Below are 21,230 nucleotides of genomic sequence, written 5' to 3' on the forward strand. Positions count from 1 at the left end.
TATTTGAACTCCAAGAAGTAAGAAACAGCCAAAAGCAAATGAGAGAAAGGAACCGTTTGAAAATCTGAGAGGACTATTATGAACAGATGAGCCGTCATTTTTTCAGTTATTTTGAGCAAGTTCTATCGGTCCTTGACCTTCCTGAAAATTTGCAGCTATTAGCATGAAAATCATTTTGGATGCTCAGCTCACTTCTTCACATCTCTAAGTCCTACCCCCTAAGTAATGCTTATATTGTCGTGCGGAATACAATAACCTATCAAAAATTGCCGCTACAGTTCACCCCTTCTGACATTCGGAGTCAGAATTGGTATCAGTCCTGAAGGTGAAATTGTGTTAAATGAGTTAGCATCCATACTAGCACATAATAGCTATCATAATTGCCTCCCTTCATCTACACTACTATTAACAAGGACGGCACACACAAACTTAGAATTTCCTTAGGAATTGCTTTTGGCTCCTTTGCAACTTTTCACCATCCTGTCTTCCGGCGCCATCAACGCCTCCTTTCACTCTAAACTCATCCTCCCCATTCATTTTCTTCCATCATCTTTTCGGAGCCTTAATGCCGATGCTGCACATGATTAATGTCACATTTAACCAGCCAATTTGACTTGTTTGGGAAACAAAAACACCACATTGACATAATTGCTTACTTAATCAGTCATCCAAAGTCGTGCGTCCACCATCTCCGTCTCCTAGTTTTGCCGCTCCGCGGTTCCATGTAAAAACTTCAATCACACGATTTTGTTAGCGCAAAAAAAATCTTTTTATATAATTAGCCAATTAAAAACAACCCACTTCTCTGTGTCACACAAACCATCTCCACAAGGTTTGAAGCCAGATTAAATATATAGAACGCTCCAGAAATCGAGACGTTATTAAGTGAACACTCTCTTTGTTGACTTTTACAACGCTTTCCCTGGTAATTACTGTGTATGTTCTAAGTGACTTACTGTCATCTCATAGCATCCGCACTTCTTAGAAAGGGCTTTTGCACTCATCGTCTATTGCAATAAGCGCCATCGGAGTAACCCCAGAATATCCACTTTTCAAGGGGTGAAACCTATAAATCAGAACTCATCTAGCGTGTCCAGTCGTTCGGTGTGTCCATCGGAGATTTTGCTCCACCTATCGTAGTATATATTCACAAACAGAACAAGATGTCCTTTAAAGTCAACTGGAAAACATTGGAAACGGAGTCTTTGACTTCTTGGACGAAAGACCTTCTTACGTCGGCACTCAACTCCGGAAAGTCCCCTAATATATTAGCATCCAATATCCTGATCAAGGACTTGAACTTCGGTAAAATAGCTCCAAATTTCGAAATCCTTGAAATAGGTGAATTGGGTCGTGACCGTTTCCGTGGTATCTTTAAAATCAATTACGAAGGAGATTTTCATTTGACCTTGCATACCAATGTGCAAGCAAATCCATTAAATATCTACTACTCGAACTCCATGGAGAAGGAAATTGACCAACAATTCGTAACACCAAACTTTTTGCTTTCCAATGAGCAGTTTGCCCTCCCTTTGGACTTGAAACTTAGTGATATCAAAATTAGTGGAATTGGAATCATCGTTTTCTCAAAGTCGAAGGGGTTAACTCTTGTGTTCAGAAACGATCCTTTGGATTCAATTAAGGTAAGTTCTACATTCGACACCGTACAAGTTTTAGCTAATTTCCTTCAGAAGCAAATTGAGAATCAAATCAGAGATTTGTTCAGAGAGACTTTGCCAACATTAATCCACCAATTCTCACTCAAGTACCTTAGTTTGGAAAACAACACCGATGAATTGTATGCTCAATTCTCCTCCACACATAGAACCTCTTCCACATCTACAACTACATCTCTTGACTCGGATAACGAGTTCAACAACTTCATCTACTCATCTAAGAACCTTCAAAAGAATCTTCAACTTTTCAACGCCAGAGAAACTTTGGATTTGAATATACCTAAGTTTAAGAATATAATTCAGAGATCTCATTTGGATAAATTCAAGAAGAACTATCCAAGTTTATTGAACTCATTGTACTTGAACCTCCATGAGATCGACTTGAAAACTTATAACGCATACAACAACAACGCTGCCTCGAATGGTATTCCAATCGAATTGTTGATAAATGACAAGAACTTCAACAGAACCAATCAGGTGTTGAAAGAGATTTCGAATATCCAAGCCAGCAGCTTCTACAAGCAGGCAAACAATAACAATAAGAATGGCAATGCTGAGAGTACCACAACGGTGAAACCAAAGAGAAGAGTCATAAGATACAGAACTAAGAAGACTCAACCTACAACTACCTCACCTGATATCACTTCCAACATGTCCACTCTTAATGTATCTGTACCTGCAAACGATTTGTCTACTATCGATATCAGCAATGCTACTTCTGTAGATCTCACACACGATGTATCAATCCAATCAGATACATCTACTTTGATCAACGAAGACATGTTGTCAGCTGCAGTTTCTGCCGCTGCATCTATGCCTATGTCTACTGCTTCTTCGCTTTCTGATGAAGAAGAAAGACAACAACCCCAATTAATCGCACATCCAACTCCAGTCAGGATTTCACGCGACTTATATCACGACTTTATGAAGAACAACGCAGCTCACTATCAACCTCTTAGTGAACAGACTATGCACCATAACAATGCCAGTGCCCCCTCAACCAACAGCAATTCATCTTTGTTGACCGGAGTTGGTTTGGGTACCAACTACTTCAATTTTGCACCTAGCCAGCCTATATCTACCTCACCAATAAGGAAGGAGGTCAAGAGAGAGGTTAAAGAAAAGAAATCTATGAACTACATTGATATTAACAAGGTCAACAACAAATTGAGAGAACTCAACTTGGAAAAGGCCACAGTTATCAAGAAGGACTTGCATCAGCAATACGGAACTGGACTTTTTGAGTCCGATCAAGTTGTTGCTCCTCCTCCTCCATACTATCAACATTAAAATCATGGTGTCTATTTTCGGAAGCTCTCCCATGTTTGTTAAAACATCAGTTTGCTTAACTTGCTACAAAATTGCTACCACCTTAGGCCTAGTGCCCAACAGATCAGATTGCTTGTGAATGCAGGCTCTAGGCTACTTATTTATTTCTACTGTATATTTTTTGCTAAGACATTTTCACTTCTTCGAGGGATAGTTATTTATTTTATAGGTGGTATTTTCAAACAGTATACACAGACATTCAACTAGAAACCTGGAACTAAAAACTTCAATTAATTGTAATTATCTTGGGAATAGATAGAGGCGAGCAGTAGTCAGGGGGAACTGAATTTTTCCTTGGAGCTGTCATTTTTTTTCCTTTTCTCCATATCATCCCATATCTTCCCATTTCTTCCAACTCTTCATAGTAACTAGCTTTATATAAGTGCCATTTCCCTTTCTATTCTAGGCACTCTTTTCCATCCGTTTACGGGTCAATAGGTTCTATTTTTAACCCCATCACCACTTTTTTGGCCCCAAAATTCTCCCTCCTATCTCACACACTGCAAATCTCACCACGACCAAGAAGTCCCCAATAGGGGCATCCCAATACGGATTCCCTCGACATTCTACCGCGTTCCGCCCGAGAGCCCCCCTTTCATTCTTCCGTTCCATAATATCCTCATCTCTGCTCCTCTTAGCTACCCTCACTCCCCTAGCTCCCCCTAATAATATATTATTATTGCCCTCCTCGCCCTTTATTATCCTGTCCTCCCTATTACTACTATTATTAGTACGAATCGGGACGGTCGCAAACTATCCAAAACGAGGCTCAAAATAACAAAAGAAAATTTTTCTGAGTAAACAAAATACCCAATGCAGAAATTGCTTGATTCACAGCTGCCTTTTTGTTTGAGGTTCACTAATAGAACATTTTCAGCGCTTAGATAGAAGATTGTATTTTTACATAGTTCTACAGTGTCACATAACCATCTCAGTTCGTATTACCACTGAAAATCGCCCTTTTGCCGCCTTCGCTTAGCCAGAAAGTACTCACAGTCGCTCAGAAGTCCCGCTGTACACGTCTTATTTCAGTTGGCATTGCGGAAACGAGTTCAGGAACAAGAACAAAAAATCCGAGATACTTTCATTTTCAGGTCTTAGAAGTGATAAAGACTCCAATACGTCTATAATAGTACTGCTCAGCAATCCGTCGTGCAAATTAACTCCAACAAGCTCTTGCTCTTGTTGTACATTCGTTAAATCCCGGTGATTATATTAAAAACACGCCTTACCGCCGTTTAACCAAACCCATTGAAAACCTTGTTTTAGACATCTCAGATCATCACGAAACTCGGCTGAAAACTCCTAAACCCTAAAAACAGATCATTCAAACATATACACTATTCACCCTGGTCTTTCCTACTATATTTCATTCACATCTATCAACTTAGGCCCGACACTCGCTTGATCGTACCACATTAATCTCAGAACATCACAACAAATCATCATTCACATCATCAAAACTCACAATGACTTTCGGAAGCTTTAACGAGATCTGTAGTCGTACTGCCTTGCCCCTTTGCTCTGTCTTGGGTTCAGTGAACGAAACGTCTGCTTTTACTAGAGGAATCTTACCTGATTGTTATGCCAGATCCGTCGAGTTAGCTAACACCATGATATTCCAGCTTGGAAACGCTTTCGTCCATTTTGGTGGTCTTATAATCATATTAATCATTATCTATAACGTTCGTGCTAAGTACACAGCTATTGGCAGAACAGAAATGTTGTATTTCTTGTATATCTTGTTCAGTTTAATTGTGTCTTCATTGATAGTTGACTGTGGTGTCAGTCCACCATCCAGTTCTTCATACGCCTATTTTGTTAGTGCTCAAATCGGACTTGCTAGTGCAGTCTGCATCTGTTTGCTATTCAACGGTATTTTATGCTTCCAATTCTGGGAAGACGGTACCAGGAAATCCATGTGGACCCTTAGAGGTATTACTGTTGTTTGGTTTATCGTGAACTTCGTCATCGCACTCATCACATTCAAGCACTGGAATACTGCTTTAGACGACAGGAAAACAACCACTTTATTTGTGGTAAGCTACGTTATTAATGCTGTCATTTTGGCTGCCTATGTTATTTCGCAGGTAATCTTAGTCATTTTTGCGCTTGAATCATACTGGCCATTAGGAGCCATCTGTCTCGGAGTATTTTTCTTTGTTGCAGGTCAACTCCTCACCTATCAATTCAGCAAGCAAATCTGTCTGGGAGCTTCGCATTACATTGACGGTCTCTTCTTTGGTAGTTTATGTAATGTCTTCACTATTATGATGATCTACAAATTCTGGGACATGATTACTACTGATGATTTGGAATTTTCTGTTGCCAATGTCGAGCATGGCGTCAATGAGTTTGGTGACGACGAAAAGAGATCTAGTGTTTTCTTTGGTTAGGTCATCCGTCACTCCAAGCTAGTCTCAACTCAGCATAGTTTAAAAAAGGTATCAATCAAATATCATAATCTTCATCCATTCAGTTCATGACTGTCGTTCTTAATGACAGTTGGAAAAAAAACGATGCCTTTTTTAGACTCTTATCTATTTTCCATCCCATTTCCTTCTTTGCCGTTTTGCAACTTGTTGAAAGCCAAGTCGCCAAACTATTCTATTGGTTTATTTATTAATTTTATATGGTTAATGGTATGTGTGAAAGGCACATATTATTCATAGAGTTCCAATTCATGGAGTCAAGATAACTTGTTCTTTGTAGCGAGAGGTAAATAGTAGGCACTTCGCGATACGCAATTTGGTTTAAATTGCCGCTTTGAAGAGTAGGTCAGCAAATTATCGATATTTTGTTCCTGAGAGATTCGATTGTCTACGTCATAGAGAGGGGAGAAGACTCTATTACTCTCAGGCAACGATTTCAGGCAAAGATTTTCAAGGTATTAGTAGAAATATTAGCTCAACATGATGACATTGGAGGAGATCTTAGATTTGTTCATTTGGTCTATTACGATTTTCTGCTTATAGTTATGTGTACATCATACGTTATATACAGAGGGTGCAAAATCTAATTGCAATGATTATTGTCCTTATGGAGGGGAACAACAACAGGAGACCAATACAAAAAATCCTTCCAACATCAGCACTAATACAAAGCAATAGCACCATTTGCAACCATTTGTAGCTTATTCTGTATTTTATTCCACTCCCAGTACTACTAACAGCTGTATTACAGTATTTTGGAACAATCCATTTTAGGACCCTCTGTCTGTTTTAGTATTACGCTTAACTATTTCATCATCCTTGCATACACGCCATATGCACTGAAACACCTCCTTTCGCTAGCTTGTTACAGCACATAGCGGGATGAAATTTATTGTTCCACTATTGTTATTGTAAGGAGCATTGTTTGTGATGCTGGAAATGCAGATCTTGGCTGTAGATGGATTTCTTGACGTTCCGTTCACATTGAACTTGGTTCTGATCTGGTGCTGTGGTTCGTGGTGTTGACTGACTTGGTAGTATTTACAACTGGAAAGGAATAATTTGATGTTGCAGAATGTACAGCCCGCACTACGTCATACATTATCGGGGTATAAAAGTTCATGTGAGAGAGTCTTTGGTGTGAAGTATGTGATCCCTGTGATGTGAATTGTGAATTGTTACGGACAAGAATAAGCTCATGATATGTACTCTACAAACCGAGCTAACAATGTAGCTTGGATGATTTTGGAACAGAATGCTGCTGTTTCTATGTGTTCTACGTTAGTAATAAGTATTCCATAAACTATCTCTACAGATAAATTCATATGGATAGCTGCTGTACATGACAACCGACTACCATACAATTGAGAACATTACTGTAAATTGGTTTATCCAGTTGAATTTTCTCCGTTTTCTCGTGATCCGTATTCCGTAGTCCGTTTTACTACCTACTTTTGCTGTGCTTTTCTAATTGGTCCACTATCTGTATTTGTATTAATGCCTCTGTCATTTACAAACGAACACGAACATACTCAAGTAGCTATGGATTGCCCTACTTCACCAAGTCTCGTCCAGCCCCCTTCTCTCCCCACACGCTGTAAAATGTAAAACTTTCCTCAGCACATGGTGGGACTTTACTCTCTTCCTCAGTGTTTCTCAGTCTTCCCCCAGTCTCACTACTGTCTCTCTATGTCTCACTCTCCCTACAGTATCTCTCCCTACTATATCTCTCTCTACCTCACTCTCTCAACCTCTGTACCTCCCTCCACCCTCCCTCCACCCTCCATCCTGCCTATACTACATCGTCCCTTTTTCTTCCCTTTTCTTCCCATTTTCTTCCCTTCCCTGTACACTGCCCATTCTGGTAGAAAACAGTGACACTGTATAACTCTAAACATAAACATTTTTCTCTCTACTGCTCGCTAGTGTTTGTTATTGGAGTGAGTTTATTTTGGGAAACTCACTCTCTGTATTTTGGCAGTGATTTCAACTCCAATTTTTTTTAAACTTGTCGGTATACGGTTTTATTTTCGAATCAGTTTCTTGTATTGGTTTTTTTTTTTACGTGATCGTTTTGGATCTGTTGATCGCTTTCCAATCAGTCACTAAAGTTAAAAGAACGCTGCTATCAGGCTGTATTACTTGTGTCCGCTGAATAATTAACCGCCGTCAGGTTTTTGCATTCCCCCGCTGTTTCTTGTTTCGCGAAGAAAACCCCACAGAAGTCAAGTACTTCAAACATCCTGTTCATTTAGGTTCATCCCAGTGGAAGTCAAACAATTCCGTTAGTACAATAATAGTACCCCTAGCGGCAAATCGATCAACCGTCAAACGCAAACAAGGAAACAGCCTTGTTTCTCTCGTCGGCATTATACGATTCGAATCATCCAACTGATCTGTCACTGAGTTCCGAAAGCTTACCGACAATCGATTCAACCACAATCAGCATATTTTTGGCTCAATTACTTCAAATCAACCGCTATCCTTATTTGGACTATCCTGACCATCCGGTTTTATAAAGCATAAATTTGAATACCCAACGATGGCTGTCGATAACTCCTCCCTGTCACTTCTCGATCAGGACAAGATTCACGAGATTCTTAACAGTGATGGCTCATTGGATATTCTTCTCACCCGCTTGAAACAGTCAATCACTACCGGCGAAGAATTCGCCAAATACATCAAGAAAAAGGCCCAGATAGAAGATGAGCACTACACTCAGTTGAAGAAATTTGCAGTTCAAACCAGAGCTAATTTCAAGACGCACGCCTCCAAACTCAAGTCAGATTCTTTCTCCCTGAAACTTGACGCTATCATTGGCTTCGACGAAAAACTCTACGATGTTGGCAATCCCTACGTCAAGGCATTGACTGTGATGTTTGACGAACTTTCGTCTCTCATCGCTACAGTTACAAGATCAAGGAAATTGATTAAAGATGAAGGAAAGAAGAAGGAAAAGGAATGCTCAGATGCAATTTTGGCCGCTGAGAAAGCTAAGCAAAAGTACTACCATCTCTGTGATGATTTAGAGAAACTCAAGACTAGTGATCCGAACAAGAAATCATTCAGTTTGAAAAACAAATCGGTAGAACAGCAAGAAGACGATCTTCTGAAAAAGGTGGATGCAGCTGACCAAGACTATAAAATGAAAGTGACAACATGCAAAAAGCTTAAGGATGAGATCCTTGTCATTCATAGACCTACCAATAGTAAAAAGCTCAAGAACTTGATCTTGGAAATGGACATAGCTATGAATGTGCAATTGCAAAAGTATGCCACATGGGAAGAGACCCTTATCATGAACTCTGGAGTCACAGTCAGTCCCCTTCAACCTAATAAGCCTTCAATCAAATCAATGGCTAATTCTATCGACAATGAAAAGGATTTGTACGAGTACTTAGTAATATCAGACAGAACGAGTGGAACAACGATATCGAAGCAATTAGTTCCTGTGGAATATGTCATGCATCCCTCCTTAGCAAAAAACCAACGTATCAGCAAGCCGTTCCTTAGTAATAATTCCCAACCAAAGAACAATCATACTAACGTATCAGCAGCGTTGGCATCGAAACCGGTTGGCTCCCCTGCTACTCAGAGTCTGTCAATGCTCCCACCTGTACCCACTGTCTCGATAAGTTCCAGTAACTCCAATGGCAATTCCAATAACAACAGCAATAACATAAGTCACCTCAGTAATAGCAGTGTCAGCAGCAGCAGTCCAGTAGCATATCCTCCACCAAGCAACAATAGCAGTCAAGCTACTACCAATTCTAATGGTAATAACTTGGCTGTAACTAAATCACCAGTCCCTGTAGCGGCTTCTCCAAATAGGGACTTTAACAACGAATCAACTGGCTTTGGTTACTCGTCGCTTGACCCTGCTTCGAGCTCTAACACGCCTGAGCTAAAGGGCCCAAAAACTTTTGGTAGTCAGCTGCCTGTTGTTCAACCGACGTTTGGTGTTTCGATAGAAGTTGTAATTCAATTTGCTGGTATTGACAATGTTCCATTGGTTGTAAAAAGGTGCATAGAAGTTATCGAGACACATGGCCTTGATCTTGAAGGAATTTACAGAACAAGTGGAAATAAGAATACGGTGCAGCAGTTAAGAGAATCGATTGACCAGAAATTCACCAATTACCTACTCATTGGCAGTAACATCGATCCAAACAATGTTCATGATGCTGATATAGTGTGTGTTGCCTCTCTTATAAAGGTGTATTTCTCCAGTTTACCTGAACCATTGCTCACCCAGGAGCTTTGTCAATCCTTTATTGAGACTGTTAAGTCCTTGGATGAAACATTCATTGCCAAAAAATTGCATCACTTGGTGTTTAACTTACCCGATGGAGCTTACTTCACTTTGAGAGCTCTTATTTTCCACTTGAACCGCGTTGCTTCGCATCAGTCTACTAATAGAATGACGCCTAAAAGTCTTGCCATTATTTGGGGCCCAGCCATCTTGAATGATAACTCCATGAACCCACAAGACTTGAGCTACAAGGCTAAGGTAGTCGAAGAATTGATGCTAATTGCATCAGAGATATTTGATGAGGACGATTAAATTTTATGATTACGCTCGACTCAAACTATCAACTGCCTTTCGCAACTATATTTGATATGCGGTAGTATCGATATCTGTAACAGTAACCCAGTATTATTCATAATGCCAGATTTCATTCTTTGTTAGATCTGTATACAATTACTTAGTTAAACTATAATTTATCTTTATACTAATATTATGCGGACATTATTGATTCTATATCCACTAGACTTGAGTTTATTTAATGCTATTGTTATTAGTATTTTAAGAATGCCAGCTTCGGAGTCTTTGCGCTGTTATCTGTGCTTCCATTGCTGGATTCTGTTACATTGTTGGAACTGCTTTCATCACTTCTTTGCTCTCTGATACTTCTGGTACTGAAGTTAAATCTTGGAGGTTTAACGATCCTATGGGTAGTTGACAAAGTCTTGACTCTGAAGTTGTTTTTATAATCGTTCTCAATAGAAACTCCGTTTGCAAGAGCTTCTGCTTTTTTCTGTTCCTGCCGTATGGCTTCTTCTTCTGCTTCTTTCTTCAACTGTTCCTTGTAATCCTGGTCACTTATGCCTTGTAGTTTTCTTCGTATATCCTTTAGTTCATCTCGGAGTAATTTGTGAAATTCAGGAGAGTCTATTATCTTATCCTGTATGTCTTTGTCGACAATGCTGAGTAGACCCGTTCCTGTTCCATTTCTGGCATTAGAATTGCTGGCCGTGCTGCTGGCGCTTGAATTACCATTATTTAAGTGTTCGTTAATGATTTCTCCTTGAATCAAAGCGCCCATTTTACCCTTATTCTTCATTAATATAGAGGGGTCCTGTTTAATCTTATTTTCTATCATCATACGCAACTTTAGGAGGAGGTTGGCATGAGTTTCTGATTGTTTGAAGTTCTGTAAGAGGCTGCGTCGTTGCTTATCAAACGAGCCATTTTTCTTGTAGATTGTGGTGAGCTGCTTTGGCTCTATTTCATCGTTGGTCATTTTTAATTAATACTTGCTGTTTCAACGAGTTTTGTTGAGTAAGCAAATGGAATGGGAGTCTCCTTATGGTTTGAGTTCAATCCCGCAGTTCACAAAAAAAAATAGCTCTATAGTCAATCAAATAGTAGTTCTTTCCTAATAGTGCAAATAGTAGTATCCGCCTTGGTGGACTAATTCCAATATATGTATGTAATTCTATGAAAATACCAAATTCAAATCCTTGGAAAATTTCCTATTAAACCTATTAAACTGTAAATTATACCGAAAATCTTAATAACACTGAAAATTACACTGAAAATTACACTGCTCTTAGAAAGAACACGAACATAACCATTATTACCTTCATTAAATTCTATCCACTGTTAGTAGCACTTGACTGATTTCTTATACTCACTGTAGATGATATGTATACAGTACTGTTTCTCTCTCTCTCTCTCTCACACATTCTATCGTCAGATACAGGACTATCAGTGCTTCATACAAAGTCCCCTTTAGGCTGCTTAATTTGTAGGGTAAATAATGTTTTTACAACCACTTCTGTTATTGGAGAATTACACGTATTGATTATAATTATAGGTTCTGGAAAGGTTTTAGAAGGTAATGAGCAGCGTCTCGTCAATTCTAGATTTTGGGAAATCCAACTCAGGTCTCCGCGGGGAAGGAACTCCGTCGCATCTCTCTCCTCTGTTGCACCGATCAACTGACAGTTTGGAGACGAGTAGTACTACTACGAGCCATAAAAGAAGCAAGCCGAATGTTGATATCCACGCCAAAGAATTCGTGCTAGATCAACTAAACCGTACCAAGAAGTCTGCTGAGGAAGTTATAGACCTTGTCCTTGCTGGAAAGCAATTGACCAGAAGCTACAATGCTTACTACCAAGAAGTTGAAGCTATCTGTCGTTTTAAACACGCAGAGCAGTCGAAACTTGCAGCGCTATTGTACGAGAAGTTGGATCTGCATTACATTGAGGTCAAAGAATCAACTATCAAACTTGTGGAATATCAAATTGACACATCACCGATTCAAGCGCAGGATGAGGATATGGAGACAGAGACCAATCACGATCTCCACGAGGATAAACCACCAAAAAATATACTCGAATGGTCGGTACGGTTCTTATCTATATTTTCCACTTGGCAGGCCAAATTGCGCTTGCTAGGTAAACTTTTCCTCTATTTGGATAGAGGTTATCTTCTTCCTCATAGTAGCAAGAAGACAATAATGGAATATGGACTTACTCTCTACGTCAGTGACATTTTGGCTAATAAAGGAAAGGAAAACAAAATTGCCCAAGAAGTATTGAAACGATACCTTTTATTACTAAGAAGAGACCGTATCCAATTCGAAGTTTATACTGATGTACTGGAGGAGTTTACAAGAACGCTTCTTCGCTTGAATTTTAAAGACAACATAACGCTTCATAAAATAATTCTCGACGACATAGCAAATCATTACTCTCAATTGAGAGCACAATGGTCTCAAGAAGATAACTACTTCGCCAGAATATGCACACGAATAACTAACGAAATCGAATTTTTTGACAAATGTGCCCATACGCGTAAGTTTTTACGTGAACTTCTATTGAAGATACGTTACGTGACAATTTTCGACGATTTTGATTCCTTTTTGGAAGGAAACTTTGCTTCCTTGATCCAGAGCAACGACCTGCAAAATTCAAAACAACTTCTTCTGAGATTATACACTCTCTGCCAGAGTTCGTCCGATGACTATACTTTGGAAACTATTCCCATGCTTCTTTTCCACTGGGGATCAATAATTGAGAGACTGGTAGAAAATACAATTCAAGCCTGTAAGAGCTCGGGAGAAAATGTATTATTGAAATTAAACGAGATCGCTACAAAATATGCAGCAATAGCAAAGGAAAATTTCAAAGACGACGAAGTTTTTCAATTCGAGCTGCGTAGTTCTTTCCACAAAGCATTAAATGAAAGATCTAACAACTCATATGTCGTATTCCAGCTTTGTAGATTTTGCGATGCTTATTTCAAGGGTAGGGGCAACATTAACATGCCATTTGAAGAATTTCAAAACACTGTCTTGGTAGTATTTAAAGCTTTGAGTAATAAGAGAGACTTCACAGAGCTATACCAAAAAGATTTATCTAAACGTTTGTTGATTAGTAGAACGACTGATTTCAGCAAAGAGAAGGACCTTGCCGATCTGCTTTTAGACATTATTGGGGAGAATGAAGATAATGTCGGGCTCCAAGTGATGTTTAAGGATTTGGTGCAGTCAAGAGAAGTATATTCCCTGCTTTTGTCCTCTCTGCCTGTTGAATTCACCCCATTGATTCTTGAGAAGAATCATTGGCCAGATATTCCAAAACAGGACACTGAAGTAATACTTCCAAAGGAGCTTACAGAAATTATAGATCAATTCACAGGTAAATATGAAGCAATGGGAGAGCGGTTCAAAAGCCAGAAATTGGACTGGTCCAATTATGCTTTGCATCAGCTCTCGATAAATGCCGAATTCGAAAGTGGTTCAAAAGAGCTTGTCGTTAATTTGTTACAAGCAGTGATAATTCTATTGTTCAATGACAGAGAGAGTTATAGTTTCGATGAAATCCAAAAAGCAACCAAAATAGGAAGTAAGCTCCTCAGGAGAATACTTAGTTCCTTATCATCTGAAAAATATAGCATTCTTTTGCGAACACGCGATGACAATGCCATTTACACATTCAACAACAAATTTACAGATAGATCTAATAGAATCAAAATCCCAATACCTAAGGATAAGGACATTGCAAAAGTTGCGATCGCAGTTTCTGAGCAGGAGACAAATAGAGTCATTGAGCACAATAGACAAGAGGAGTTCAAGAGTATAATAGTCAAGGTTATGAAAGAATTCAAAGAAATGAGTGTAACTGAGCTCTTAAACAAGTGTATTGAAAAGCTTGAAAAGAGAAGTCCAGTCGTGATACAAGAATTGAAACGAAACTTAGATGACTTGGTAGAAAATGAATACGTAAGAAGAGTCAACTCGGAACGGTTAGCATATATTCCATAATTATACTGGTGTATCTGATAAATAAGAGATATAGAAAGTACTGTAATGAATTATTAACGAATTATATATTTATGAAGTGATAACTAGGTCTCAGATAATGTTTTTTCATGATTGAAGAGAGAATGGGAATCTACACTATCAAAACCAATGCCCTTCACTTTACCAATTCTACAACATGCTTGTCTACAGATCTAATCTACCTAGACTGGATTCACCACTAGCCATACCATCTCTAAATGATAATATATATTACTGTTGTGTATATCAATTCGTAATCTTAACTAGAATGTGCTATGATAACTTCAACTAAAGTGTTTTATTTTATTTTCAGTCACCAACAAATTAAAATCTAAAGCTAGTGATGTACGTATTGTTCATGCTTGTGAAACCGGCGAAACGCTTAGACTGGGATGTCTTCTGGGTCGACTTCGTGGATCCAGTGTTTACCAAAGTATGGGATCTTCTGGAAAAAGACCTGTTGGAACAATGGCCATCCCTCAGCGAAGGTGGCAACACCGGCGCCGGCGGCACCACCCCAAAAGATGAGGTCTGGGACGTAGGCACGAACGTTCTGGGCGTTCAAACCAATGAAGTTCTTCAACGTCTTGTAGGCTGGGGCTTTAATGTACTATAGAAACTGTTAGTAACCACTGTTTTCGGTCGATTTTCAAGGGAAAAAATCCATTTCAGTTCGAGAGATTTTCTTTGCTCATCTTTCTGATGCTATCCATCCAATCTCTCCTCCAATTACATACGGAAACCATGTTTATTCGTTGTCTTCTTATCCACAACACTATTAACCTTTAAAACAGACTTCATTTTCAATTCGCAGTACTTACAATTTATTGACTTTCCATTGGCTGAGAAGAGTCACGTGATTATGGCACCTGAGATATAATGTAGTGGTATAGCGGGGGATAGATGGTATGTCAAATAGTGTAATAGAGGTAGTTTAAGTATAAGAGGTTTGTGAATGTCTTAAGTGACGGTAAGTTCTTCATTGTATATAGTTATCGAAGTAAAAATTGTAATACTTTGTAACTTTCATCTGGGTATATTGATGGTACTCTATTCTCTGTGTTGAAAAAACACTAACAAAATTATTCTCTTGCTTCTATTAACTAGCGCGAGTATTTATGATACTATAGTCACAATGGTTCTACATTGAATCGATGTCAGAAAGTTAACAATGGAAGTCCCATAGGTTTCTCTTAAAGAAGTTGGTGGTTTTCCCGAATCCTCCGTCTTCTTCTTTACAACGTTGCTTTAATCATTTATCTTTAAAGTCTTTTAATCTTTCGTATATTATATTTTACATATATTGCGTTTTATAAGTCGTATGTGATGATGTGGATGCAATGGGGATATTCTTCTTTTAGACAGAATCTTCTTGTGCAAGCACGTAGTCAATGGCCTGTCCAACAGTCTTTAAGCTGTCGGCTTCATTGTCCGGGATCTGGATATTGAACTCATGCTCAAGCTCCATCACAACTTCTACGACGTCCAAAGAATCCAATCCAAGGTCTTGAACAAAGGACGATTCCTCGGTAATTTCCTTACTCTTGTCGACCTTCTCGTATCCTTCCAACAATTCCAAGATTCTTTCTCTGGCAAGATCTCTGTCCAATGGTGGGAAGCCGGAGTAGAAACGAACAAATGATGGCTTAACAGCACCAACAGAGGCAATTCTGAGCAGTTGTCTAGTGACCAAAGGAGTTCTCAAGGTTCTCAATAATGTGTTTCTGAACATCGTGGAATAAATATAGGTATACAAGTCTGTAAGTGTTCTAAAACTATCTCCCTCTTGTCATGACCTTCTTCTGTAACACCTCTTAGTTCTCTAAAGTTTGATTTGATGTTGAACATGCGACATTTAGCATGCGACATTCAACTTCAAAAGACGCTTGGGGATTGCGACATTTCTGTTACTACGAAATTTTTCATTTTCAAGGACATTTTGAAGACCATCTGAATGACGAGTATCCTAGCGTCATATCGTAATATATCTCCCAGGAATGCTTAGGTCTCTATTTAACACTGCTAGGGTGTCGTCTTTAATCGCACCTGTGCTCAAAAAGCAGCCAATTACCTCATATATGGCCTCCATACGCTCTAATGTACCTATATCGTCACAGATTACCAATGCATTCAGTCACCAAAAAAGATACGCTACGTTGAACCAGTTGAAATATGGGAAACAGGGTGCTCCAAACAAGCCATATGTTAGTAAGGCTCCGGATTTGGAAACTGCTCCATTCAGAAAAGGTGTGGTATTGCGTGTCATGATTCTTAAGCCTAAGAAACCTAACTCGGCCTTGAGAAAATGTTGCCGTGTGAGACTTACCAACGGCAATGTCATCTCTGCGTTAATTCCTGGTGAAGGTCACAATTTACAAGAGCATCATATTGTCTTAGTCAGAGGAGGAAGAGTCCAAGATATTCCGGGTGTCAAGTACCATTTGGTCAGAGGAGCTTATGACTTGGCTGGTGTAGCAAATAGAGCCACCTCCAGATCCAAGTATGGTGTCAAGAAACCTAAGCAGTAATCCCAGAGGGAATACCTGCCAGGGCGATAATCATGTAAATCCGTGTCATTTCAAATTTTATGATTCCAAAGCGACGGATTTCATACGCAAATCATTATTAAATAGTACTCCTAGGAGTATACTTCTTCTGTAAATATTCATCCTAATAGACAAATAGTATTGAGTCCCCTAGTATTGAGTTCATCATAGTCTAAATCAACATATGGCACATGTATTTGGCACTTTCCGTTTGCTACCAATTCCACAAATCTAGACTATATGCGGCTACAATTTCATTCATTGAATCATGTATTATACCTCTTCTACATCTTCTCTATGCTCTTCCACTATCGAATCTTCTACCACTAGCAGTCTTTCTGTTCTCGATCGCCTTACCTTCGTCGTCCAAGTTTTCAGGCTTAGCTCTGTTTAAGATCTTCAAGAACTCCTTGACACGGAATCTCATTCTCGAGTGCATGTATGCCTTGGAGCACTTGATGTGGTAATGGAAGTAGTTTCTGAAGAACTGGATGTGGGAAATACAGTTGTCTCTTCTGTCTCCCTTTACGAGATGTCTAGGGAACAACACAAATGTGACGTATCCCTTGTTTTCATCGTCTTTAGATCCCTGTACTACATTTTGGATATCCAATGGTGCCTCCTTGTGTGAATACAACACTTGTGGAGCTGTCTGGACGGATCTCTTTCTAGCGTCTACGAATTCTTGCAAAAAGACCTTTCCGAAAATCTTATCGGTTTCGTCCTGGAACATGGTGGAGAATATTACCGTGACTCTATCGAAAGATGGCTTGATGTAAATACATTCATCAGAACCTCTGTACTTGATCACCAAAACCTTCTCGTTCTGTAACTCGGCTTGAACTTCTTCGGAGTAGGTGTTAGCGTTGGCATAAGTTTTGGCCAACTCGTCGTAACGAGCGAAAGCCTGTTCAAATGGTGCAGCCATTGCATGTCTCTTCAAGAAAGATAACAGGTCGATGACCTCGGTCTTGTATTCGTCGTCTTTGGACTCAAGTTGAGAAAGGTCAAGAACCAACGAATAGTTGTAGCTGGATTCGATGTCTTTGGAGCTCAACACCGACAACACATCGGCGTATTTGGCATACTTCCCGTTCAAGTATTCCACGACGCCGTACTTTACCAAATCATCCCAACACTTCAAGTAGATGGAAACTAGAATCAATTGTTTCTGGTCTGGCAAGGTTGAGATGTGATAGGTGGTGAAATCGAAATCGGTGATGATTCTATCAAGGGACTTGTGTCCTTCTCCGTCGGGGAACACTCTCTCATTGAGGGTCTTCTGGATCAAGAGGTTATTCTGTTCTATCTGTAACATTTTGTGTGAGGGTAGTAGTTATTGCTGTTTTTGTGGGTGGACCAATGTGCTGATGAGTACCAGGTACTTATTCGTGTATCAATTGATGCAACACGATGATTGATGCCACTTCTGACCGTTGTTCAATGGCTCCTTATACTTTATAACATGGCAGTAAATTACAATTTCTGGGTTAGCCGCTGGGAGTGAGTGAGGGAAAAGTCACTGGCTGTGAGGAGCTCCGTGCCGCAGCGTGAGAAAGTGAGGGAAGTGGGAAGTGGGAAGTGTGGGAAGTCAGAAAAAGGAGTGCGAGTGTAAGTGTACAGTATTAGTGTGAAGTGGGAGTCATACTGTGAGAGTAGTGGAAAGTGATTCAGTGAGCTACTTATTTTATTAAGAGTAAAGATTGTGTGGTAGAAATGTTAGAGATTTGTGAGATTAACTAATTTACTTGACAATTATTGCTGAGGGAGGGGGGGCAGATACTTAGTTAGAGAGTGGGGAAGGTGTCTTGCAGAGGATATGCTTTATAGTATTGTGATACCAAAGAATGTGCGAGATAGAGGAAGTGTGGTACCCTGTATTGGCAAAGCATTAGTCGCAATACTTAAAAATATTGGTAACATTTCTTAATAGTTTTGAAAAAATGCCTGAAAGAAGGAACACAATTTATAGTGACTGCAACATATTAAAAAATATTTCAAATAAAAGAACACAGTCCTTCTTCATAAAGTACTATAATGGATTATGAAGATTAGAGAAAACCCAAACCTGTTCAGCTACTAAAAAAGCCGATTAATACCCACCATCACATCCAGTAGTACCCAGCAGCTTTTTTCGCAGCCAAAAGAATCATACGCCAAAAACCGAAAACTAAAACCGAAAATCATGACAAATCCTTTGACAAGCTTTGTCCATGTAATCTTATCTCCTGATTCGTTCTTCTCAATTATTATTTGTTACTATATCATTACTATACATCTAAAAAATTATTACCAAAGGGGGTATCACAAGAATTGAATGAAGTTAATGTCTAAAGCCGCTTACCAACAAAACGACCGAATAATTAGGATTGCGCCTCTGGAGGAACGGAGCCGCTACTACTAGCTAAAGAGACAAAAGAGCTGCTTCTCACCAAATTGTCGTCAGTGGAGTACCTGTTCAATCCAAGCACCCTCTTGACTATAATAATGACGATCACACTAACAAATGTAACGAATGCAAGAAGCAAGAAACCCAATTGTGGAGCTCCAATGCTCATACCATATTTGAAAACTTGAAGTGTACCGAATGGAACCACTAGACCAATAAGATTCTCCAACAACGACATGGCTCCGAAAAATTCTCCTACCTTCGAAGGTGGGAAGAACTTAAGAAGGGCTGATGCAACAGTTGGGCCACCAGGGGCTCCTAAAGATACAAGTGATAAGGATCCAATAAGCTGCCAGGTGCTATTAGCGTATGCCATTGCTACGAAGGCAATGACGTCTACGATTCTGGCATACAAAATGACACAGAAATCAATCATGTCAAGCTGACGTTTCATCACAGTGAATCCACACCATTTACGTAAGATAGTGTGAGTGATAATAGGAGATCCAACGATCAACATCAAACACATACTGGTTGAGAATATAGTTAAGGTATAACTGATCTCATCGGTACCCCAATCAAATCTGAAAATACCATATTGAATGATCATTCCACCTAAGGCCGACGCCATAGAGGCAATGGTGCCCGAAAGTAAGATAGTGGATACAATTACAAAACGGTATTTTCCTTCTCTGGGTTTGTTATTGGAACTTACTACGCTCGAAGGGTAAGTCAACAAGAGCAAAGGCCTAAAGACATTAAGAAGGCGACCAGCTCTAGCAGCTAAAGTTGGCTGCTCCAATGCTTGTAATTGTGCGAATGCGTCACCTCTTCCTGAATTACCAGAAGTGCCAGACAACCTAGAACTGACCGAGTTACTTCTTGACTTAGTCTGAGCCTTATCGCTTCTTGATTCCGGAAGTATGAATACAGAATAAATAGTCAAAAGAATGAAAATAGCTAACTCCACCTGTAATGGTGCTATGTCCTTTCTCTTGATCTCACCTTCTGTTGTCAAAGCAGCAACGTGGAAATGTGGCATGTCAGTTATCTGGTTCTTAAATTGAGCAGATATGAAAGTTGAAATGATCGGTCCAATAGCCTGACCTATGTTTAAAGAAGCAATAGCTAAACCCATTTGGTAAATTCTTTGGTGAGGCTCACATACATCGGAGATGTAAGCTTGCATAAGAGCTATGAACGTTGACATACCTCCAAAGACATTTGCCAAAGCAGTTGATGCAATCAACAGAGCAAATGGCAAGGTCTTAGAATGAGTATAGAGAGAGTAGTTGATAAACTTATGCAATAAATTGGCACTGATAAACAAAGCAAAAAATGGCTGTCTACCATATTGATCCGACAACTCTCCAATCTTAGACAGTGCCAAGAGGGCAAATACCGTTGCCACAAACGACAGGTACTGGGTGACAGTAGATACAAGAAGTTGGGAGGCTACGGGGTCACACATTCCATTTCTGGCTACCGAATTACATGATAACTGATATGTAATAAGTTGTCTGGCTGGCTCCCCGATAGTAAGAGCCATGGCAGTTAAGAAAAGGGCGAAACTGATCAGCAACACCGAAGGTCTCTTCAACCAGTGGATAGATTTATTCAAATCTCTCTGTTCCCTGAGCCAGATAGCGTCTTCATCCATGTCTTCTTCATCGCTTTCATCGATCAAAGCCCCATAGACCTCTTCTGCAGCATGTCCGAGTACAGCATCGGTGTTATTACTTAAAGGTTGTGTTTCTGCCGCTTGAGCGTCCTGGTGGTTTTCTTCTTCTCTTGACATCGAACTTTTCTTACCTTCTATTTCTTTGCTTCCTCTAGTATCGAAGCCTATGGTCTTATCGACAAACTTATCAACTGCAAATCTCGCAGCCCCCTTTTACTTATAATCCACAGATCTACTGGAGAACCGTACGGCTCCATTTCTGTCTCCGTTTTTTTTTGCATTGCTTATTAAAGCCATAATATTTTATGCGGATTTAATTACGAATGGAGAGATAAGCGCGGAATTCTATCGCCGTTAGGAGAACTGTTCCAGCTGTCAAGTTGTTAGGGCCGGACTTTGTTCCTGGAAGTTCTTGTCCGGTGCGACAAATGACGGAGGCATAGCTATGTATGGAAGGATTCTGCAGTGAGGATGTATAATCCCGGATGGATAATATAATGATAATACATGTAGGTTTATGGACAATACATGTAGGTGTATGGACAATATATGTAGGTATGGACAATACATGTAGGTACGGACATGTATATGAGGAGATATA

At 39.6% G+C, this 21,230-nt stretch overlaps 10 protein-coding genes across 10 annotated transcripts; 5 read left to right on the forward strand and 5 right to left on the reverse strand. All coding sequences in view use genetic code 12, as the record gives it.

The window, feature by feature from the left end:
• Positions 1-1,163: 1,163 nt before the first annotated feature.
• Positions 1,164-2,966, forward strand: MDM34 (ERMES complex subunit; the record flags this gene model as incomplete). The annotated part of the gene is made up of 1 exon (XM_064918717.1): positions 1,164-2,966. One exon carries the CDS (start codon positions 1,164-1,166, stop codon positions 2,964-2,966), a length of 1,803 nt encoding a protein of 600 aa, XP_064775694.1.
• A 1,508-nt stretch (positions 2,967-4,474) lies between these two features.
• CHS7 (Chs7p) lies at positions 4,475-5,401 on the forward strand (the record flags this gene model as incomplete). Its single annotated transcript, XM_064918718.1, has 1 exon — positions 4,475-5,401. The coding sequence occupies one exon, from the start codon at positions 4,475-4,477 to the stop codon at positions 5,399-5,401; it is 927 nt and encodes a 308-aa protein (XP_064775695.1).
• A 2,578-nt stretch (positions 5,402-7,979) lies between these two features.
• RGD1 (Rgd1p) lies at positions 7,980-10,001 on the forward strand (the record flags this gene model as incomplete). The annotated part of the gene is made up of 2 exons (XM_064921392.1): positions 7,980-9,037; positions 9,269-10,001. 2 exons carry the CDS (start codon positions 7,980-7,982, stop codon positions 9,999-10,001), a joined length of 1,791 nt encoding a protein of 596 aa, XP_064775696.1.
• Positions 10,002-10,119: 118 nt separating this feature from the next.
• On the reverse strand, positions 10,120-11,164 carry RJT20DRAFT_25207 (uncharacterized protein). The gene has a single exon (XM_064919386.1). The coding sequence runs from the start codon at positions 10,960-10,962 to the stop codon at positions 10,237-10,239; it is 726 nt and encodes a 241-aa protein (XP_064775697.1). The 5' UTR covers positions 10,963-11,164; the 3' UTR covers positions 10,120-10,236.
• A 342-nt stretch (positions 11,165-11,506) lies between these two features.
• RTT101 (cullin) lies at positions 11,507-14,062 on the forward strand. The gene has a single exon (XM_064916480.1). It carries the CDS (start codon positions 11,563-11,565, stop codon positions 13,993-13,995), a length of 2,433 nt encoding a protein of 810 aa, XP_064775698.1. The 5' UTR covers positions 11,507-11,562; the 3' UTR covers positions 13,996-14,062.
• RJT20DRAFT_125428 (ubiquinol--cytochrome-c reductase subunit 10) lies at positions 14,063-14,778 on the reverse strand. Its single transcript, XM_064916481.1, has 2 exons — positions 14,751-14,778; positions 14,063-14,623 (listed from the first exon to the last, which is right to left on the reverse strand). The coding sequence occupies exons 1-2, from the start codon at positions 14,757-14,759 to the stop codon at positions 14,396-14,398; spliced, it is 237 nt and encodes a 78-aa protein (XP_064775699.1). The 5' UTR covers positions 14,760-14,778; the 3' UTR covers positions 14,063-14,395.
• Positions 14,779-15,182: 404 nt separating this feature from the next.
• On the reverse strand, positions 15,183-15,790 carry ACP1 (Acp1p). The gene has a single exon (XM_064916482.1). The coding sequence runs from the start codon at positions 15,743-15,745 to the stop codon at positions 15,371-15,373; it is 375 nt and encodes a 124-aa protein (XP_064775700.1). The 5' UTR covers positions 15,746-15,790; the 3' UTR covers positions 15,183-15,370.
• Positions 15,791-16,729, forward strand: RJT20DRAFT_125431 (mitochondrial 37S ribosomal protein uS12m). Its single transcript, XM_064916483.1, has one exon. The coding sequence runs from the start codon at positions 16,011-16,013 to the stop codon at positions 16,539-16,541; it is 531 nt and encodes a 176-aa protein (XP_064775701.1). The 5' UTR covers positions 15,791-16,010; the 3' UTR covers positions 16,542-16,729.
• ARC35 (Arc35p) lies at positions 16,730-18,092 on the reverse strand. Its single transcript, XM_064916484.1, has one exon. The coding sequence runs from the start codon at positions 17,875-17,877 to the stop codon at positions 16,855-16,857; it is 1,023 nt and encodes a 340-aa protein (XP_064775702.1). The 5' UTR covers positions 17,878-18,092; the 3' UTR covers positions 16,730-16,854.
• Positions 18,093-18,703: 611 nt separating this feature from the next.
• Positions 18,704-20,882, reverse strand: RJT20DRAFT_125433 (multidrug efflux protein). Its single transcript, XM_064916485.1, has one exon. It carries the CDS (start codon positions 20,744-20,746, stop codon positions 18,923-18,925), a length of 1,824 nt encoding a protein of 607 aa, XP_064775703.1. The 5' UTR covers positions 20,747-20,882; the 3' UTR covers positions 18,704-18,922.
• Between the last annotated feature and the right edge of the window lie 348 nt (positions 20,883-21,230).

This window comes from Scheffersomyces xylosifermentans (assembly GCF_036884685.1).
Source record: "Scheffersomyces xylosifermentans strain CBS 12540 chromosome Unknown RJT20scaffold_2, whole genome shotgun sequence".
Taxonomy (NCBI): domain Eukaryota; kingdom Fungi; phylum Ascomycota; class Pichiomycetes; order Serinales; family Debaryomycetaceae; genus Scheffersomyces; species Scheffersomyces xylosifermentans.